The sequence below is a fragment of the Strix aluco genome, chromosome 11 (genome assembly GCF_031877795.1).
Source record: "Strix aluco isolate bStrAlu1 chromosome 11, bStrAlu1.hap1, whole genome shotgun sequence".
In the NCBI taxonomy this organism is placed as follows: domain Eukaryota; kingdom Metazoa; phylum Chordata; class Aves; order Strigiformes; family Strigidae; genus Strix; species Strix aluco.
In genome coordinates, this window is record NC_133941.1 from 17,929,890 (window position 1) to 17,947,980 (window position 18,091).

General features: G+C 38.1%; 1 protein-coding gene across 4 annotated transcripts; it reads right to left on the reverse strand.

The window, feature by feature from the left end:
* Positions 1-314: 314 nt before the first annotated feature.
* NEK4 (NIMA related kinase 4) lies at positions 315-17,916 on the reverse strand. 4 transcript variants are annotated; one of them, XM_074836411.1, is made up of 17 exons: positions 15,583-16,980; positions 15,440-15,492; positions 13,702-13,968; positions 12,501-12,698; positions 11,553-11,660; positions 10,738-10,892; positions 9,957-10,098; positions 8,698-9,123; positions 8,215-8,268; positions 7,840-7,989; positions 6,825-6,965; positions 6,377-6,443; positions 5,871-5,977; positions 4,455-4,543; positions 3,638-3,843; positions 1,991-2,124; positions 315-1,263 (listed from the first exon to the last, which is right to left on the reverse strand). In XM_074836411.1, the coding sequence occupies exons 3-17, from the start codon at positions 13,813-13,815 to the stop codon at positions 1,171-1,173; spliced, it is 2,184 nt and encodes a 727-aa protein (XP_074692512.1). In that variant the 5' UTR covers positions 13,816-13,968; positions 15,440-15,492; positions 15,583-16,980; the 3' UTR covers positions 315-1,170. The 4 variants fall into 4 exon arrangements, with proteins under 4 accessions (XP_074692512.1, XP_074692510.1, XP_074692509.1 ...); XM_074836409.1 differs by lacking the exons at positions 15,440-15,492; positions 15,583-16,980 and adding an exon at positions 17,427-17,916 and having other exon boundaries at positions 7,840-7,929; XM_074836408.1 differs by lacking the exons at positions 15,440-15,492; positions 15,583-16,980 and adding an exon at positions 17,427-17,914.
* Between the last annotated feature and the right edge of the window lie 175 nt (positions 17,917-18,091).

The following is an 18,091-nucleotide window of genomic DNA, read 5'->3' on the forward strand; positions in this document are numbered from 1 at the left end:
GTAGTGTCAGGTTGTAACAAGTACTGTAGAACAGTGAATACCCCACAGTTCTGAAAAAAACATAAGAACTGGAAACTGTTCTAGGACAGGAGATTGCAGAGGGGCATTTTTTGTTTAAAATAAATTTGCCTGGGTAGAGAAAGTAACATTGACTGTGTAATACAGTAGCTCCTGAAACCTTGTAACTTGTGCATCTAGTATGTGAGAGGCAGCAGGACCCATAGGTATTACACTTTTTTACTACTATCATGTTAGTTTCCCTCACAGGTGATAGAGATTACAATATTTAAGCTAGAGGCAGGAAAAGAAACAGGTTGTGCATTTAAAATTTTATTTTAAAAACTTAATTCCCTTTGACTTCTTTACCCTTTATAAAGAACACATGCTTTTTCTGTAGTGATGGTACATGACAATGCCTGGGCATGTGTAGCAACACAATCTAAATGCAAAGAAAGGGAAAAGCTAAGACACCTATTTCTCTAAGTGACCTTGGTCTTAGGCACTTTAGTTCCTAAAAGGAATTAGTATTTGTAAGGCAAAGGGATTTCGCCAGCTGGGATCATGGTAACCATGTCTGTCTTCCTTTCAAACATTTTCAGGCTTACTTTATCCAGTTACCAAATACTTTCTACCACCTTGGTGATTGCCTTAGCAATGAGATACGAAAGCAAAGGCTCTGCTTAAAAGCAGTACAGCCACCCTCTTTAGTACTTCAACTTGGCAAATTTACAGAGCCTGAAGGGCTTTTGGTGCTACAAAAATTAGTAACTGTTTCTCCCAGCTAAATTTTCACAACTATTTGATGTAACAGCTTTTACACCCTAGCCTTGGCATAGATTTTGTTACCATATTTAGTATGTGACCATACCAAAAACCTTTTGCTATGACAAATTCAAACCAGAACGTGTTTTTTATACAAAACTTGGTATCCATCCCTCTGCATCTATAAAAAGCAACTTTTTAAAGTTTCAATAAAAGAATAAAAACTAAACAGTTTATCTTCTGAGAAAGTGATAGCCATTTTAACATGAAAAATACTACTACAAACTAGAACGTTTTTTGCAAGTTCACCTTATTCCAGCAGAGGAGGTCAATGGATAAACGTGCTTTGTAAGCTGGTCCAATCTATCAAATGAGCTATAAAACAGTCCTCTAAGAAAAAGGTTCTGGTCAGAACTTCACATTTTCTTCAAGAAATTTCAGATGGCGTGCCTTCGCACTGTAACTTGCATACTTGTCTCCCATATGCTCCCGCAACTGCAGCTATTCAGAACACACACACACAAAAAAAAAAACAACCCACAAAATTTACTGACATTGTAAAAAGCAGGAACTACCAAAATATTAACAAAAACCCATACCAAAGCACTCCACTGAAAGCAGCATGTGATGTCTGGCAACACAGATGGAAGGGAAGAAAAACAGAAGAGTCTTTGTTGTCTAAAGGCAAGAGAGTTCCAAATCCCACCCAAGAATTTAAAATATAAATCAGATCTTCACAGGTTATACTTATCCATGCAGTATTGCATCTGTAACCAAGTTTTGAATCAAATGAGCTGGAGGTATTGCTCACTCACCTCTATTAGGAACGGACATAAAGCTCTTTCTCACTTTGGACATAAGGGGCATGAGGCAAGTAATGTGAAAAATTATGGGTCAAAATAAATTACTATTGGAGAAACACCACAGAGTAAAACTATTTGCATCCCTTGCATCCTCCACAAACTCAGGGACCATGGTACAATTCTAAAGCTCCTATGCTTTCTGAAGAATTTGTGGTTGAACATAGTCTACATTCAGAATCAAACTAAGAATGAAAATGACGATATACTTAGGCCCTTGCCTGACAATGACTACATAAACACTTTTGGGAGTCAAGGTTTGCATTACTATATCAGTATCTAAAAAGGGGGGAGGGGGCAGTAAAGACCCTGCTCATTTATCTAGGTTTATAAAGAAAATAAACGATTTTATTATGAAAGTCATTCACCTCTCTTTTCACTTCATCGTCTTCTTCCATAATGCTGTACACCTTCTCAAGAAGTTTCACTCCCAGTCCTTGCACCACATCAGATCTCAGGATTTCAATCATTCTCCTAATCTTGTCAGGAACTGGTAACATATCTATTAAAAAATAAATTAAAAAAAAAAAAAATCAATGGAGTAATAATTACTTTCAGTACTGTCCATTTTCATACTCTAAGTAGAAGCATAATATGGGATGACTACCACAGAATTCTAGCTGACCATGCAATAACTGTTTATTTGAACTGGCCAGCTAGAATCAACAAACACAGTGAATCAGAAGCTCTCAGATGCTAACTCTTAAGACACTGGACAGTACAAAGTCAGTGTAGATGCAGTTTGCACAATTAGGTCCTGTAACTTTGTTTCAGGTGGTTTCTGTATTCAACGTTACAAATATTATTTGAATGAAAAGGACTATAATACTACACCACCACCCAAATATTTTAATAATTCAACCATTTGTACTTACAGCAAATGTAAAAAAAGTTTAATCACTGTAAAACACTAATAGCATCATTTCTGCCACCTGTCTGTTTGTCTCAACAGCCTTTGAATCTTTTGCTCCTCAGCTGAAGCTGCCAACAGGAGATACTCATTTTAGAAGGCGAGTCCTCCATTAGGAAGTGAACCGAGAACACTAGCTTGCTCTTTTAAATCACTGAAATCACCAACACTCCTTTCATAGGATATTTCACCCGAAAATAAAATACCCGATCTAATTAAAGTTTCAGCTTAGAAATGCAGTAGTGCTGTCATCCCAAGCAGCAGTAAGTAAACAGCTGGAGGATCTCACTATATAATACTTAAGAGTGAGAAAAATGGACAAAAAACCACCCCACTCAAATTTGTACCTTCAACATTGTCACACCTGTTTAGAGACAAACTTTTTCCATGTATTTTACTTTAGCTATGCAGAATTAATTTACCAGAGTAAAATCCAGCATTGTGCCATTGTTTTGCCTATCACCAGACTAGTTACAAGTAGAATCTTTATCATTTAAAACAATAAGCACAAGAAGGTCTGAGACTTCAAAAACCTACCCTCAGCTTTTTCACTTGTTGCATAGTAAGCGCACAGCAAGTCTAAACGAGACCTTAAGTATGAAAAGTGATTCATTCCTTGCACTTGCATCTGTAGGAAAAATAAGCTTGCCCAAATTTTGCAATGAGGGTGAACTACTCTCGTACAAACCTCCACTGAGTTTAATGCTTTGTGTACAATTTCACCTTCATCCGTAATTCACAAAGCTTTACAGCTATCCAATTGTTTGAATGCCTTAAAAATCGTATTTCAAAATACTCAACTCCAACTGTTCATTTTGGAAGCTTCTAAATATAAGTCACATGGAGAAAAAAATCATGCTGCAGGCCAGCTTTCTCTCTTCATTAATAATTACACAGATCGATCACGTATTCCTTTAATTGGCAAGTAAACCACAATTAGAGCAGTTCTGCACACAAAATTATTTAGAAAGATGTTCACTTCTGTAAGCTTTGTTGAGCCTTGAGAAGAAATAATAGTGGATTATCTTCTGTTGCCCACGAGCAGGCTTTCTTTGGTTATTAGCATTGACAAGCATTCATTTAAAGCAATAACTGAGCAACAGACCTGAAGAAATCTCTTCAAACTTTAATTCCTCTGACTGATCAGGTGATTTTCCATGCAAAATCAAAGTGTCTCGATATTTTCTATGAAGTTTAAACTCTGGGGCTGGAGTCGAGGTTACACAGTATTCAGAGTTCTCCTTGGAGTCCATTTTCAGTGTCCAGGTCATTAGTTGCACCAAGTCATTCATTTCATTCACATTGCTTTTTCTGGTAGAGCAGAAATAAGATGTAATTCAGTCACCTTTCATGATGTAACTTCCACCTTGAATTCAGAGGACTTACAATAAAAGTTTAGCAAGGTCCTGCTAAGTATTCCATGTTAAATTACTTCTAATGTTGCTATTGATAAAACTGCACCACAAGCAGTACTTCATCTAACACAGGCTCAAGCTCCATTCGCCTAGCAACAATTCACAATCCTATCAGCTACTGCTACCTGTGTAGCTGCACCTGTGGTAATGCAACAAATAATATTTTTTGATAAATTGCTTACACAAACAAAATCAGAAATAAATTCACAGTGGAAAGGAAGCATACTGGCACCTTTTAACTCATGCTTTTAATGCATGCTGACGAAGTATGTCCTTTGATGCTGGAAGACTGGTCCATGTCCCAGAAAGTTCAGCATAGGAAGTTTATAGTCACAGAGAGGCAACAATTAAATGGCAGTCCGTTTTCTTTATCTCTACATGGTGAGTGACTGAAGAACTACGTGATGCATAAAGTGTGAAAGCAATTCCTGCCATTTTTTTTCCACTCCAAGTCAAGTTCCAATATAGCAGTGAAAACTCCTGCACAGTATTAAACAAAATACTTACCTCTCCTTGGAATCACCATCAGACTTATCTGTAGAGCTTGTGGAAGAGCTTAACTCATCATCTGACAGGCAATGGGTTTCTCTCTTTCTCTAAGTGAAAAGGAAATATATGACAAAAATTCTAATAGCTGAAAGTAATTTATCAATATGGCATGAATTACTGTTCTTACATGAAAGAAAGACTTTCAACAAGCATATTTTTACAGACTCAGCTTGATAATATTTAAAAGGTGTAACCTTTGGTTTTAAAAACAAGCTAATATGCAGGACATCATCAACATACTTTATGAAATGGTTATGTGACTAGCATTACATCAGTCATGCAGTTTTAAGCACTATAAACGCTTCACCAAGTGCCTCTATTAAAAACGATTAAATCATATCTGTGTCAGTTCTTTGCCAACTATATTATAAAGCCATTATTCTCAGCCTGTCTATTGGTCTTTAATACACATTTTAAAATAATATTTAAATACATTTTTATCAGTTCAGTAAGTTCCCAGCATTCCCTAAAATATACAGAGATTTTAACCACTTGTGTCTCTACAGTCCTGTGTCAGTGCACAGCGTAACATGCAAAACCATCACCAGCTTATGCACATACAACTAGTGCGTACGAACCTCACGTTACCTCAGTTCGTGAACGCAGGTGAAGTTTTTACATTTACACACCAGTTATAAGCATACACATGTAGGTAAAACATGCAAAACACTTTCCATGCAAGTGCTGGACTGAGGTAAATAGAGCATACACTTTGAATTTCACACTAAAATTTCTTCACTGTTACTCTTCTGCATTTATTGGTATTAATAATGTTCCCCTGATGTTGCAGAAGATCGTCAAATATATGTTTAAGACCTTAAAAAAAGACTAATCAGACAAGGAAGAGAACTTTAACAGAAACTATTCACTTTTCATCTAGCAACTATTCCCTATTGCCAGCACATAAATGTATGCACTTAACATGATTACAGATCAAAAAAATAAAAATGTTCAAACACCACTACTGAAGCAAAATTAGATGTACCAGGCTAAAGGTAGTGTGTTGTTAATAGAAATTTAAAGCAGACTATTGATCTGTAAATATAGTTCAGGATAAACTTTTTCCCTTCCAAAATAAAATAAACACTGCAATTTAGAGAGCCCGTAACAATCAGTAACAGATCCCTAGTTTTCACCTCTGACAAGTGGAGTGAAAATGCACAGTGAGCCTGGAATGTTAAACTGATCTAGCCAAACAGAAAAGTGGATTAGAGATCCGTACTCTACCCCAGGACTTATAAAGCAGTATTTACAGAGAACTGTGCACTCCTATTGACTGAGAGTTTCTTCCACACATAGATTTTTTTAAATATTACTTTATTCCCAAATTGTGCCTGCATTTAAATATTTCAAAAGCAGATGACCCCAGTTTACCTGAGAAATACTGGGATCTGATGAGGCCTGAGCAACTTTAATATGATTTTCCGTATGTGATTTTGCTTCAATTACTGCACTATTTGAAGTTCGTCTTGCTGGAATCACTGGAAGGATGACATTTTTACAATATTTATAACTTAGCTGCATGTATTTTGAATTAGTTTCATGCTCATGCAAGAAAAAGTCTACAACCTAGCAGAAGACAGGAAGGTAGGTATTCTGCTAAGAGAAAACACTGAAGCTTCTATCTGAAAGGTGTATATTCTGCACTTCACATACATTTCAAAGACAAGTTGTCACCACTAAAAACAATTGAACATAGCTAAGAGGCAGAAAAATACAGACACATTAACAGAAATTTTTATTTAACACAGAACTCTACCCTTAGTGCATCTTTCTGAAGATGGTAGTAAAGAACAGACAAGAAGTTATTATAATTTCTTCACAAAGAAGTTATTAGCCTACCTATACATAAAATGTTAGCATAGGAACATAAAAATTACCAGAGGGAAACATCTCCTCCTGAGACTGTTTTAGTCTCCTTCGTTCCCGTGCTGTCAAGGGCCGCTCCTTCAAAAGAAGTTAGTTTTATATTAGTTAGCAATCGTCATAATGGCTTTTGTTATTTAATCACCTATAAAGCAAAAAATCCTTTTCAACTGACATGGAAGAGAGAGCTTTTAGAGTAGACCTGATCATCTAGCAAATGCTTAATTATTTATTACAAAATGGTCTTGGTCAATGAGACTAACACGCACTCTAGAAACAGAGCTGACCTCCATGGTTCAGCAAGGCAGCTTCTCTCATTCTGCACTGACCAGGTGCTTGACACGGCTTCCATTAGGTAGGAAGCACTATACATTTCTTTACTCACTGTGCATACACTTAGAGAACAAACTGCTCAGAAGGAACGACAGACAAAAATAAGCTGACATAATATTCAGCACTAACCTTTGAAAAGGCAACTTGACTGGTTTTGGTGCTATTTACAGGTTCAGAGGCTTCAGCACCACGCTGCTCTGCACACCTCTGTGCTGTCTTTGTGTTCACATCAGAAGGAAAAGGTAAAGGCCGAGGAGCAACTGTTCTGAACTTGAAAGAGAAGTGAGCAAGAATTTATACATTTTTTATTAAAAGTTAAAGTACTCTGCAATCTAGAAGACATTCTTGCATGGTAAGGCTTGATGCCAGAGGTTTTGGACCCTACTGTAACCCCTTTACATCTCTCAACTTCATCCCTCACTCTTCACACCTCTACTTGCATCAAATTCCCTTCTCTCCATCCCTACATCTTGTCCCTCTCCTCTCAGATTATTTTGCAGTCAGTGCCTTTGCAACAACTGTCCCCACCCTCAAAGAGCAAAACCCAAGAGAAAAACTGGGTATCAATCACCAATCACCTTCTTCTCTATCCTTGTATAGCTGGTGCCTTTCCCCAGAGAAATCTCTCTGCTCAACGTGGAAGCATTGACACAAGCTCTATCTTATGGGCATGCCAAGACTGTCTTTCTAGACTTTGCACTCCTAAGCTCAGGGCAGTCATTACACATGTCTGTTCTAAAGAACTAGTAATCTACTACCCACTACAAGTAGCCTTATCCACAACAGTCAGGAAAAGCATTGCTATATATTCTGTAGTCACAGTGAGAAGCCTTGATGGACGTTGCTAGGAAAGACTGTAGCACAGCAAAGGAAAGCCCACAGTTCGCTGTGTTTTCTTGTGCCCATCTGGCACACCCACCTCACACCTGTGAGGGTTATTGAGATTTTCAAAGATTTACACACTGCTTCTAAAGGACATCTTGAAAGTTCTGCATTTTGCTACCAATGAAGTTATATGGATACACATGAAAAAAAAAACCAGCATAAAAAAACCCCACCCTTAAAAAAAAAAAAAAGTCCCATTTTTAAAGAGTAAAAAATGCAGGAGTCTTAAAGTAAAAAAGGAGAATTATTTTTTGAGTACCTGCCCCTTCTCTGAACAGACTTCAGCTAGCTCTCTTTTCTTCTGCCGTCGCTGCCGTGAGAGAGAGGGTTCACTGACAGAACTAAGAGGCTGCAAGTGGGAAGTAATTTTTTCCTGAGAATCTCCCGAAGCTCCATGACAGACATCATTCTAATAAATAAAAGTATTTTTAAAAAATGTAGACATGCCATTTGCAGACTTATACATACACACGTTTTTTAAAAAAATCAACACCATTCACTCTACTATTTGGACTGCATCCACCTTAACACATCACAGTTAAACACAATAAACTCTTCCTTGATTGACAGTTAGAAAAAATACCTGCTGTACCAGCATTTTTAAGCTACTAAACCTTCAAAGAAGGACACTTACTTGAAAGACAACAGGAACAAACGGTGCTAGCAGCTTTTCAGTAGAATCCAAGATCTACAATAGATTATGATTTCATATCATAAAAGTGTGTATGAAAATCTCACTGTAGACCAAAATGCAATGAAAAGACAACCACCACCTATTAGCCCCCCATCCAAATCAGGATCAACTCAAGATTAGCCAGGCCTATTTAGAACATAGAACAAAAGTTACAAAACTATTCTTACCATCTCTCTTCTCAGATGAAAATTGTTGTATCCTGTAAAAACAGGATTTCCATCATCTAGATGCAAGCCTAAAACTACCTCACCACGTTGCACTTGCAAATCTGAAGCCAAGGCTCCTAACTAAGCATCTCAATAATTGCATCAGCAGCATCCTACTTTGACAGAAAAGCACATGCAGCAGCTCTCCAAATTTTAAGAGCTGGCCATTAGTTAAATCTATTTCAAAGTCTATTTTAAGTAAGCATAAATGCATTACCAGGTCAGTTTGCTTTTGGTCTTTTGATAGAGGCTGCAGGAGTTTCAAAGTGTCACCATCTTCTTCTATAGCATCAACAGAAGACTGCTTCGACTCAACATTTTCAGCTTTAAAAGCTTGCTTTGCTCTTTCCCGTAGTCCATCTTCCTTAATTGCTGGGCTACTGGATGTTATTTTAGAATTCCCTGGAACATTTAAATACTTTGCTTTATTATTCTCTGGAATATGCTCACTGCCACGCTTCTCACTCCCATACTTCATGCTCTCAGATGGTAAAATATCAACATTCACTTCACTAACTGTAGCTATGGAGCCTCCCAGGTTGTTCAAATCATTATTGCTTGGTTTTCTTTCCAACCCAACAGCTGGTTTCTCTGAGGGACAAAATTTGGTGGCTTTACATTTGAGGATGCAATCTTCTTCATTCTAGAATTAAAAAGTTAATTAATTTTTTTGTTTTCCTTTAGGTATTAAGCATATATGAAAGAATACTCTAAGCACCTAAGGAAAATCATTAACATATCAGAGCACATAAAGTGCAATGAAATTATGATCGATTATGGATTAAGAGCCTCGAAAAAGTTGCAACTCACATTTTTTAAAGAGATACAGACTGTATTTGCAAATGACCTATTTCAGGTATTGGTTTATACACAGGCAGTACACCTACTTTTCACCGGGACCATGAAAGAAAAGTTGTACTCCCTTGGCTCTTCCATAACGGAAGAGCCAACAAGTACCAACAGCTTAAGACATACTACACCATATACATTCAGTATTTCAGCACTGAAAGCTTAAACCCAGAGTAACAGATCCATTACAGAAAATAACATGCACAAGATGAACCATTACAAAAAAGAATCCCAAGAATAAACAATTTTTGGTTGTAACTACAACTAGTTTTTTCCAGTCAAAACCATATATTTAAAGTTGATTACCAAGTATTTGAAAAAAATATCTGACCTCAAATACTTCAAGAGTAATTTACAAAGGGACCCACAAATGAAAAACCAGATGTTGTTTAGTTAACATCTTATAGTTAAGACATTGCAATTAGTTTTACTGATCCACAGCTGTTTATTTACTTCCACTCTTGTCTAACCACAATTCCTTCCTTAATACGAATTTTATACATTGCTAGGAATCAGATCTATGTCCTCATGAATGCTCAAGGCACTTCTTATAAAACTGAGGTTTTTTTCTCTAGAAAAAGCAAGTGGGTTTTGTTTTGTTTTTTTAAAAAAATATATATATCTCACAACTTTGTGTTTCCTGGCTTGCTCAAATGAGTGGTTTTGGTGTGTAACATTCCTGCTATGAGATTCATTCTTTACTGAGACCACAGAACAAGGATCTTTAGGTTTAGAATTCACTGTTTTCTTATGACTTCTGGCTGCTTTCCTGTAAAGAAAATAAAAGTTGCTCATTTAATCACCATCAACAAGACCTTAAGATATTTCTTTAGATTATACTAATTAAAAAAATCCACTCCACTGAACAGCTTACATACAGAGAGTTTAAGATACTGGGCTTTTTTGACAGACTGTGCACAACATATTCACTTTCATCTCTATAACAGGAGCCTAAAACCACCATTCAGACTCTGCCAGAAATGTATGCTTGTTCTGCATAGCACCAAGATCAGTCTCATCTGGAAGCAGTAAAATAACTGACTAAACCTGACAAAGAAAAATAATTATATTAGTGAATATCAAAAGGAACAACTCTCAGCTGGAAACATGTATATTTCCTATCACTTCCTTGAAAATACTGGTCCTACTTTTTTTTTAAACTCTCTGAATAAGCTGTGCAGTCCTAACCATTGCACAGGTTTATTCTGCATTTGCAGAAAAAAATAGTTTCCATTCTAATTCCCTCCTATTTCTCAAAGAATCTGAAGAAACTCATATGTTCATATGGTTTGTAACTGCACATAACAGAACTAATTTTACCCTGCTACAAAAAATAGGAAAAGTTGTAAAACAAGATCACGGTAACATGAATATTTTGCACAGAATCACTCAAATGACAGTATCTTACGCCTTTGTGGCTTCCAAAAACAAAGAAATTTGATGCTTGATATATGGCTGTCGTAGTATGCTTTTCACACTAGGTCTTTCCTCAGGTTTTTTACTGAGCATAGTTCGTATTATTTCTACCAACTGTGGGCTGTAATCCTTTGGCATGGGTGGCAACTGTAAAAGGAAGGGGAAGTCTGATATTATTTAACATATTTGTCAGTAGGGGCTACTGCTAGATTATTTATGCATGACAGTTATATTCAGCTGCGTACTTTGCATAAAAAGTAGTCCCATTGTTCATATGCTGAAGTTTACCCAATTGCTTAACATCAAACAGAATATAGAAATTCTAAGTGTTTTGTCTAAGAACTGTTCATAATTTTATTTTAATAATATCAGCAGTTAAAGTTCTGTGAATAGGCTTAAAAATGTATATAAAATAAATCCATATTAACTTCATTATATGCCAAACAAGACATACTTAAATAAACTAGCCTTCCCTAGTAGGAAAATGGCATCACATGAATAGTGATTTAATTTTTTGCACAATGTTTAAATCAGAAGCAAATTAAGAAAGTAAGTAATCTCAGAACTGTGAAAATTAACCAATACACTAGTTACACAAAAGGGTAACACAAAACTCTAGAAATATCTACAAATTAATAACTCCCTGGGTCTGATATTACATCATATACCACCATACAACATGTATGATGATGCATGTAACATGCAAAATATTTTTAACTCCATGCAATACTTCTAAATGGAAAAGATAATCTCAAATTCTAGACAGAAAATCCAAGCACAGACAAAAAAAATTTTAGAAGCTTTTACCTTTCCTTCAATAATTCGATAAACCAAAGAGTTCATGTCTTTAGCATTAAAGGCATGTTTCAGTGTAGCCATTTCATAAACGCAGCAGCCTAAAGCCCAAACATCAGACTGAAAAAGGGGGGGAAAAAAAAAAGTTTTATTAACTGTAGAAGTTTTATCTCCAGAACTAGTCACCTGCCTTCAAAGAGGCCTTTAATGACAGTAAACTAATTAAGACCAAATTCCATTGCAAACTTTTGGCTTCAGTCTCACTCTTTTAATTTTGATCAACTGAGTTAATTACTACTAAACATCACCAGATTTTTCTGAAAAGAAGTGTAGAAAGTTGCTGTTTGTAGGGGGTTTTGTCTGTTTTCTTTTTGAGTACAATATTGGTTCTAACTGGCAAATAAAAACCTTTTGATTTTTCATTGGAAGAACAGCTTCACCTCAGCTCTTGCTCACTGCAGACACTCATATTTATGGTGTGTGTGGTTTGCAGCAAGAGCTGAGCAGGTATACAAGAGCATGTTTGCTTTATTTTGTTATATTTAAATTTGCAGCAACACTGCTTATTTCTAGACTTTTTTTTTTTTAATGCTGCTGTTATGTCTAATACAGACTTTTGAGAATAAAGCTTCCTGTCATATAATAAATTTAGAAAATGCAGCTAACAGACTGATATTTTTGTTTACATTGGCATATTGTGATAGGTACAGGCCACCTGCTGAACACCTTGGCTGTGATAACTATCACATGCTATGAATTCTCACTTACCGCAGCAAACACAGTTCCAGAAATAAAGGTTTCTGCAAATCTCTCCCCTATTTTTTGTTTGATCTTTGGGGACATTAAGAAGAGTTGGAAGCAATAAGAAATTAGAAACAATAGATAAGACTGTAATGTTCTCCAACAACAAAATAAATTGCCTAACGAAACAGAAAGGACATTTGCATTAACATACTCTACCTTGTAGTTGTAGGGTTTGTTAGAAAAGACTTCAGGGCTCATGTAGTATGGTGTGCCTATGAGGGTGCTGGCCATGTCATACTGGTTTTCCAACACTTTGGCTATTCCCAGGTCACCCACTTTGATTATATTTGTTCGTGTCAGAAAAACATTTTGAGTTTTAAGATCTCTGTGCAGAATGTGCTTTTCATGTAAATACTGGAGGGGGGGAAAAAAAAAAAAAAAAAAATCACATAAATAGAGTTAGCTAACTCCTAATTTGTTCTTCTACACTTAAATGTAAATCACTGTGCACAAGTCAAAGAGGGAAAATACAAATGTAGAAAGAACACACACATCACTATCAAAGTCAGCAGTGCCCCTGCTAAAGACAGTATTAGTGACTTAACATTAAGAATGACTGATACAGGCATGGACCCAAAATTTGGCACTGTGTTAGCAAAATCTCTCTGTGTGGCTCTAACAAGCCATCAGAAAAGAGGAAAATAAAAATGTAAAGACTCAGACTTTCATTCACTTCCTGCTGCCTTCGTTTCTTGACAGTCATTTCTTAGTTTTAAGTATAAAACTCCAGTGGGAAATACAGGGAAGAAAATCTGTCTTATAATAAACAAGAACAGGCACTACTGTAGCCTTGTGTATGTCTGCTTACAACAGGTAACTTCAAGATAGAATTTTCTCTCCAATTTCTTGTTTCTTAGTGTTAACATTTATATCTGGTCTTTATTACTATAACAATTGTCTTTAGAGTTTGATAACCTTCAATTACTATATTTCAACAGAGATAAGACTTAATAGAAATGATTAATTAGTAGTCTAAATTTACGATTAAAAAACACCAGCAAAACCACAGAACATAAAATGCTTCTGAAATGATCTCCCCCTTTTTTTTTTTAAACTACGTTTTGCAAATTTAAACTTTCAAACCAGAAAAGTGTTTCAGACTACAATTGCAAACACCCTGGAGATTATCATTGTCTACTTGGATACAGAGGTATAGACATAAAATATGATAGTAATTTCTTGCCTAAAAGACTGAAATACCTGTGAACATTTTTAATGTACTAATAACCACTGTGTGTAGATGCTAACCCAGCCAAACTGGAATTCAAAGTCTGCAGCCTAACTGTGGAATTTTTAAATGCAGAAAGAGCTATATTAAATTTATATCTAAAGGTCACAAAGTTATACTTTATTTTACCTGCAGTGCCATGGCAATCTGGACAAACCACTCCACCACCTGATTCTCAGGCAAAAGTTTGCCCTTCTGCTCTTTCAGTTTGTGGTACAGATCTCCTCCCTCGCAGAAGCCCATAACAATATATAACAGGCCATCTTCCCCTTGCCAGGATTCTCTGTAGGTGACTATGTTGGGGTGTTTCAACTGAGATAACAACTGTGCCTCCTGTTCTGCTGCTTTCCTCTCTCGGTTGGAAGCATTTTTAAGGTTTAACTTTTTGATGACATACTGTAAAAGAAATCGCAAGGTATATCGTGAGAGATGAAAGTAACTATGCAGAAGCCTTAGGGAATTCCCCAAATCTAAAGGAAGTACAGTATCTGAAATTTCTACACACTATTCTATATGGAGACTGCAATTTGCCTAGCAGTTATACCTCATTTCTACCATTACGCTGTAAAACTGGAAGGTGTGGCTATTCTATTCATCTACCTAAATAAAACTCTACATTTGAGTTTTGTGGTGTTTTGCTTTCTTTTGACCAATGTTCACATTTATCTTTTTTTACCTCCACTCTCATTTTAAATGGGTGTCTATCATTCATCTCTTAAGCCTGTAATATATGTTTGTGTATCACAGTTACTCTCAAAATAGGCCATTTCAATAGTAACTTTAAAAACATTAAGAAAAGTATGCATTCATATGCAAAAAATGACAATGGATGTCTAGGATAAAAGTCATCTGGCTAGACTTATTTTGCTTTTCTCTGCAAGTAAAACCAAATCCAACTCCTTTCATTTGCTTTTAAGAAAAAAGTGGACTTCTTTCACTTCAGAAATGAAACATATGTTCTTTGTAAAAAAAAGAGAAACTTGAAAAATAACATCTCACAACTTCAGTGAACATAGATCATACATTTGAAGACCAAGAAAGTTGTTAAAATCTGTTTCAAGGCTTAGGTTACAAATTCCCCACTGTCATATTCACAATACCCAATAGGGATTAATTTCTTGAATGCACAAAATAACGCTGCTGAGATTTTTCAGGTCTGTTCATCCTTTTCTTAAAAAACTTGTACCTGGCAGAAGACCCCCAAGGCAGAGCTGATTTGGGATTAATTGCTTTGTACAAAAAGTCTACAAAACAGTGAAGCACAGGAGAACAAGAAAAAAGCTTCTATCAGGAAAAGAAATGTAGCAAGTAGAGATGCAGCTGGAGGGCAAGTTAGGGGCACATTGAAAAAACACTCTCAAAAACCTGAAAGGAGACATAATTTACTTTTTTAAAAATTATCTGTTGCATTTATGAGTTTCTGCATATGCAGGCTTATTCAAGAGAAATGAACTATTACAGGGAAGTAGAGACTCTTGGTCATACTGAAAGAGTCAAAAGGTCTTATGCTCATTCCTAAATTTCTTTTATCCTGTGTGAAGCCGGGTTTAGAATTTTTTAAAACTACATATGAAAGCTGTTACTTACTTCCCCAGTATGGACTACATCAAATGTATTTCTAAGGAATTTCAGGTTTTAGCAAAAATACAATAGAAGCTGAAGACGAGACAATAAAATCCATAACAGACATTCATCATACACAGCACCAATATTTAGGTCTGACCTGGCCCCCTTCCTGATGTAAATATTTTGGTAATTGTTTTTAGGTTGCCAGCTTTCCACGGAACAAGCATGTCATGGTATACACCTAACCACACTCTTATCTGAGGGCTTTTAAATTGAAACATCTAAAAAAATTTTTACTTACTCAATTTCAGTGTCCTTGGCAATTGCTTAGGGTGTCTACTTCCCAGGCTGGCCCTATTAATTTAGTCCAGCACATTTAATTAGTATTGAGGGAGATCACCCCTGATACACCAAGTCAACCAATTATGCAGAAATCAATAGTACCTCATGATTTTGTGTTTCAAAAGTCTGCTGGATATTAGACAAGCTCCTCAATTCTTGTAACATGTGATGATGCACAGCTCCCCAAGAGGAATATAACAAAACTGTGTACAGCATCATCTAAGTTTAAAATAAAATAGAAATTCTGTAGCTACTGTTGTGACAAGCCAACTACAACTGTATCTTTGGGCATGCAAACCAAAAGCTTTTAGCTTTGTATCAGCTTCTGCCTTTAAACAATATACTACCAAAATGCAAAAAGCATGCATATAGCCTAACTTCAAACCTGGCATTGGTTATATTTGGCTTAATGAGCATGTTATCCCAGCAAGATTCCCATGAAGTCTATTGTAATGCTATTCTGCCTTATTTGATACCAAATTGTGCATAAATTGGAATTTTTTTTGTTTTAAACATTTGGAGACACTTGATCTTCTCCACAAAAAAACCCCCAGCATTCAGTTAACAGCAAATATGCTTAAATAAAATATAATTTCATTCACAGAACATGTAGCACTACACCAAAGCAACAAAAAAAAAAAATAAATCCCAATCATCCTGCTACAGAAGAAAGTTTATAAAGGTTGGCAAAAGACACAGTAAAACGCATCAAATATTTAAGATAAAATAACAACGATAAGGAAGCAAGGCTCTTGCCAATGTTAATGATCAGCAGCACAGCAAAGAGGTGAAATCCAAGGACCTGTATATGTTTGAAAGTCACCCCAATGTACTGTTTACTTTTAGGACAACGAGGTTAGCAACTCTTTGCGGACATTGGACTATGCACTGTGGTGACTGGCCTGGAGGGAACAAGTGCTGCCATCGCTGCTACCCAACCCACAGGTCATAGGAATTTGCCTTTGGATTCCAGCCTCTTCCCTGCCTTCATCCGGGAAAGGACGCACCCACTGATCACCGCTGGGCACAAACATGTCTCCCATCAATCTCTACTCAAATCCTGGGCATAAGGCTCACACCCAAGGTTTCTGCAGTACTGCTCTGTGGATGTTCTCCAGCCCCATTTCTTCATCTTTTGCATCTTCTATCAAACACATCTGCTTCAGTCAGGCAAGACAGATTATTTCAAATTTTCAACAAAAAGGCAAAGAAAAAAATGCTTGCACTTCAACTCCAACATAACCAAAACTTTGCCAGGTTCTGCCACAGTTGATACAGCAAACACAAAACCTGTCTTCCTCCAGCAGAGCCAACAAAAAGGGCCAGCAAAAGCCAACACCAGAAGCTGTTTTTTCCATCCTTGCTATGATTTTTAGCACCACACACGTGCGTGTCTTAAAGAGACTAACGCAAGCAGTAACAAACCAAGAGCAACCCCTTTTGCTTCATGCTAAAAAGAGCAGACTGTATTTTCCTGTCACCCAACAGACTACCAAAGCTAGATTTTCGTCCCCAAAACAAGGCATTATACATTGGGGGGGGGGGGGGGGGGGGGGAGGCAGTTTTATTTAAATGAAAAAAAGTGAGGATTTAGGGGGGTTGGGGTTTGTTTGAGATTAAAAGGGGGGGAAAAAAGAGTCCTCTCCACACCTTTAACAAAAACATTCATAGACAAGGGAGGGAAACAGGAATACCTCGACGGGCAAGCCCAGCTCATGTGGCTGCAGTCACACCAGGTCGTGGTCACTGCTGCACGCCGACACCAGGCCACAGCCCTGGTCGTGCCCGGGGCTGCCGTCAGGGCCACATGCCAAGGCCGGGCGCCACGGGCTGCACCCCCCCAACCAGGCCACGGCCCCAGCGGCACCCCCAGACCAGGCCACGGCCATTCCCCTCACAGCAGGCCAGGGCCGCTGTCATGCCCCGCTGGACCAGCCCCTCGCTACCTGCTTGCTGTCCTGCTGGTGCCGCACCAGGCTGACCTCCCCGTAGCTGCCCTTCCCCACGGCGCGGAGGAAGCAGTAGGCAGCCAGGGGCATCCTCCCGCCGCCCGGGCCCGGTCAGTGCCTGGCGGCCGGAGCCCGCCCGCCCGGCAGCGCGGCCGCCGCTGCCATAGAGATCCTCACGGCTCCCCGCTGCCATAGAGAGTACGCCGCCGCGGCGCGCAGAGCGGACCACCGCACGTCTCTATGGTGCGAGCGCTTCGCGGCGCCGCGGCAGCCATTTTGGAAGCGGGTGAGGCGGCCATGTTAAGGGTGGGCAGGGAGACGAAGCGAGGTGTGAGGCAGGAGGCGACCAGTCGTCGTGAGGCTGGCTCTCCCTCTTGCTCGAGAAACAAAGCCGTTTCCTCAAAAACTGTCCAACGAGGGTCTTTGGCATGCTGCTCCATGAGACCCGTGTGCTGAGCGCCGGGGAAGGGTGACAGGGACATGGTGACAGCCCTGTGGGCAGCTGTGCCACAGCGCCCCACAGCACCACAACGGGCCCCAGCACCCTGCCGTGCGCCCTGGGGCGTGAGGTGGCCGGGAGGCCTGGCAGAGCACAGCTGCTCTACAGAGCCATCCTGTCACCTTTGGATGGGACAGAGAATTGGTTTAAAAAGCTCCAGACT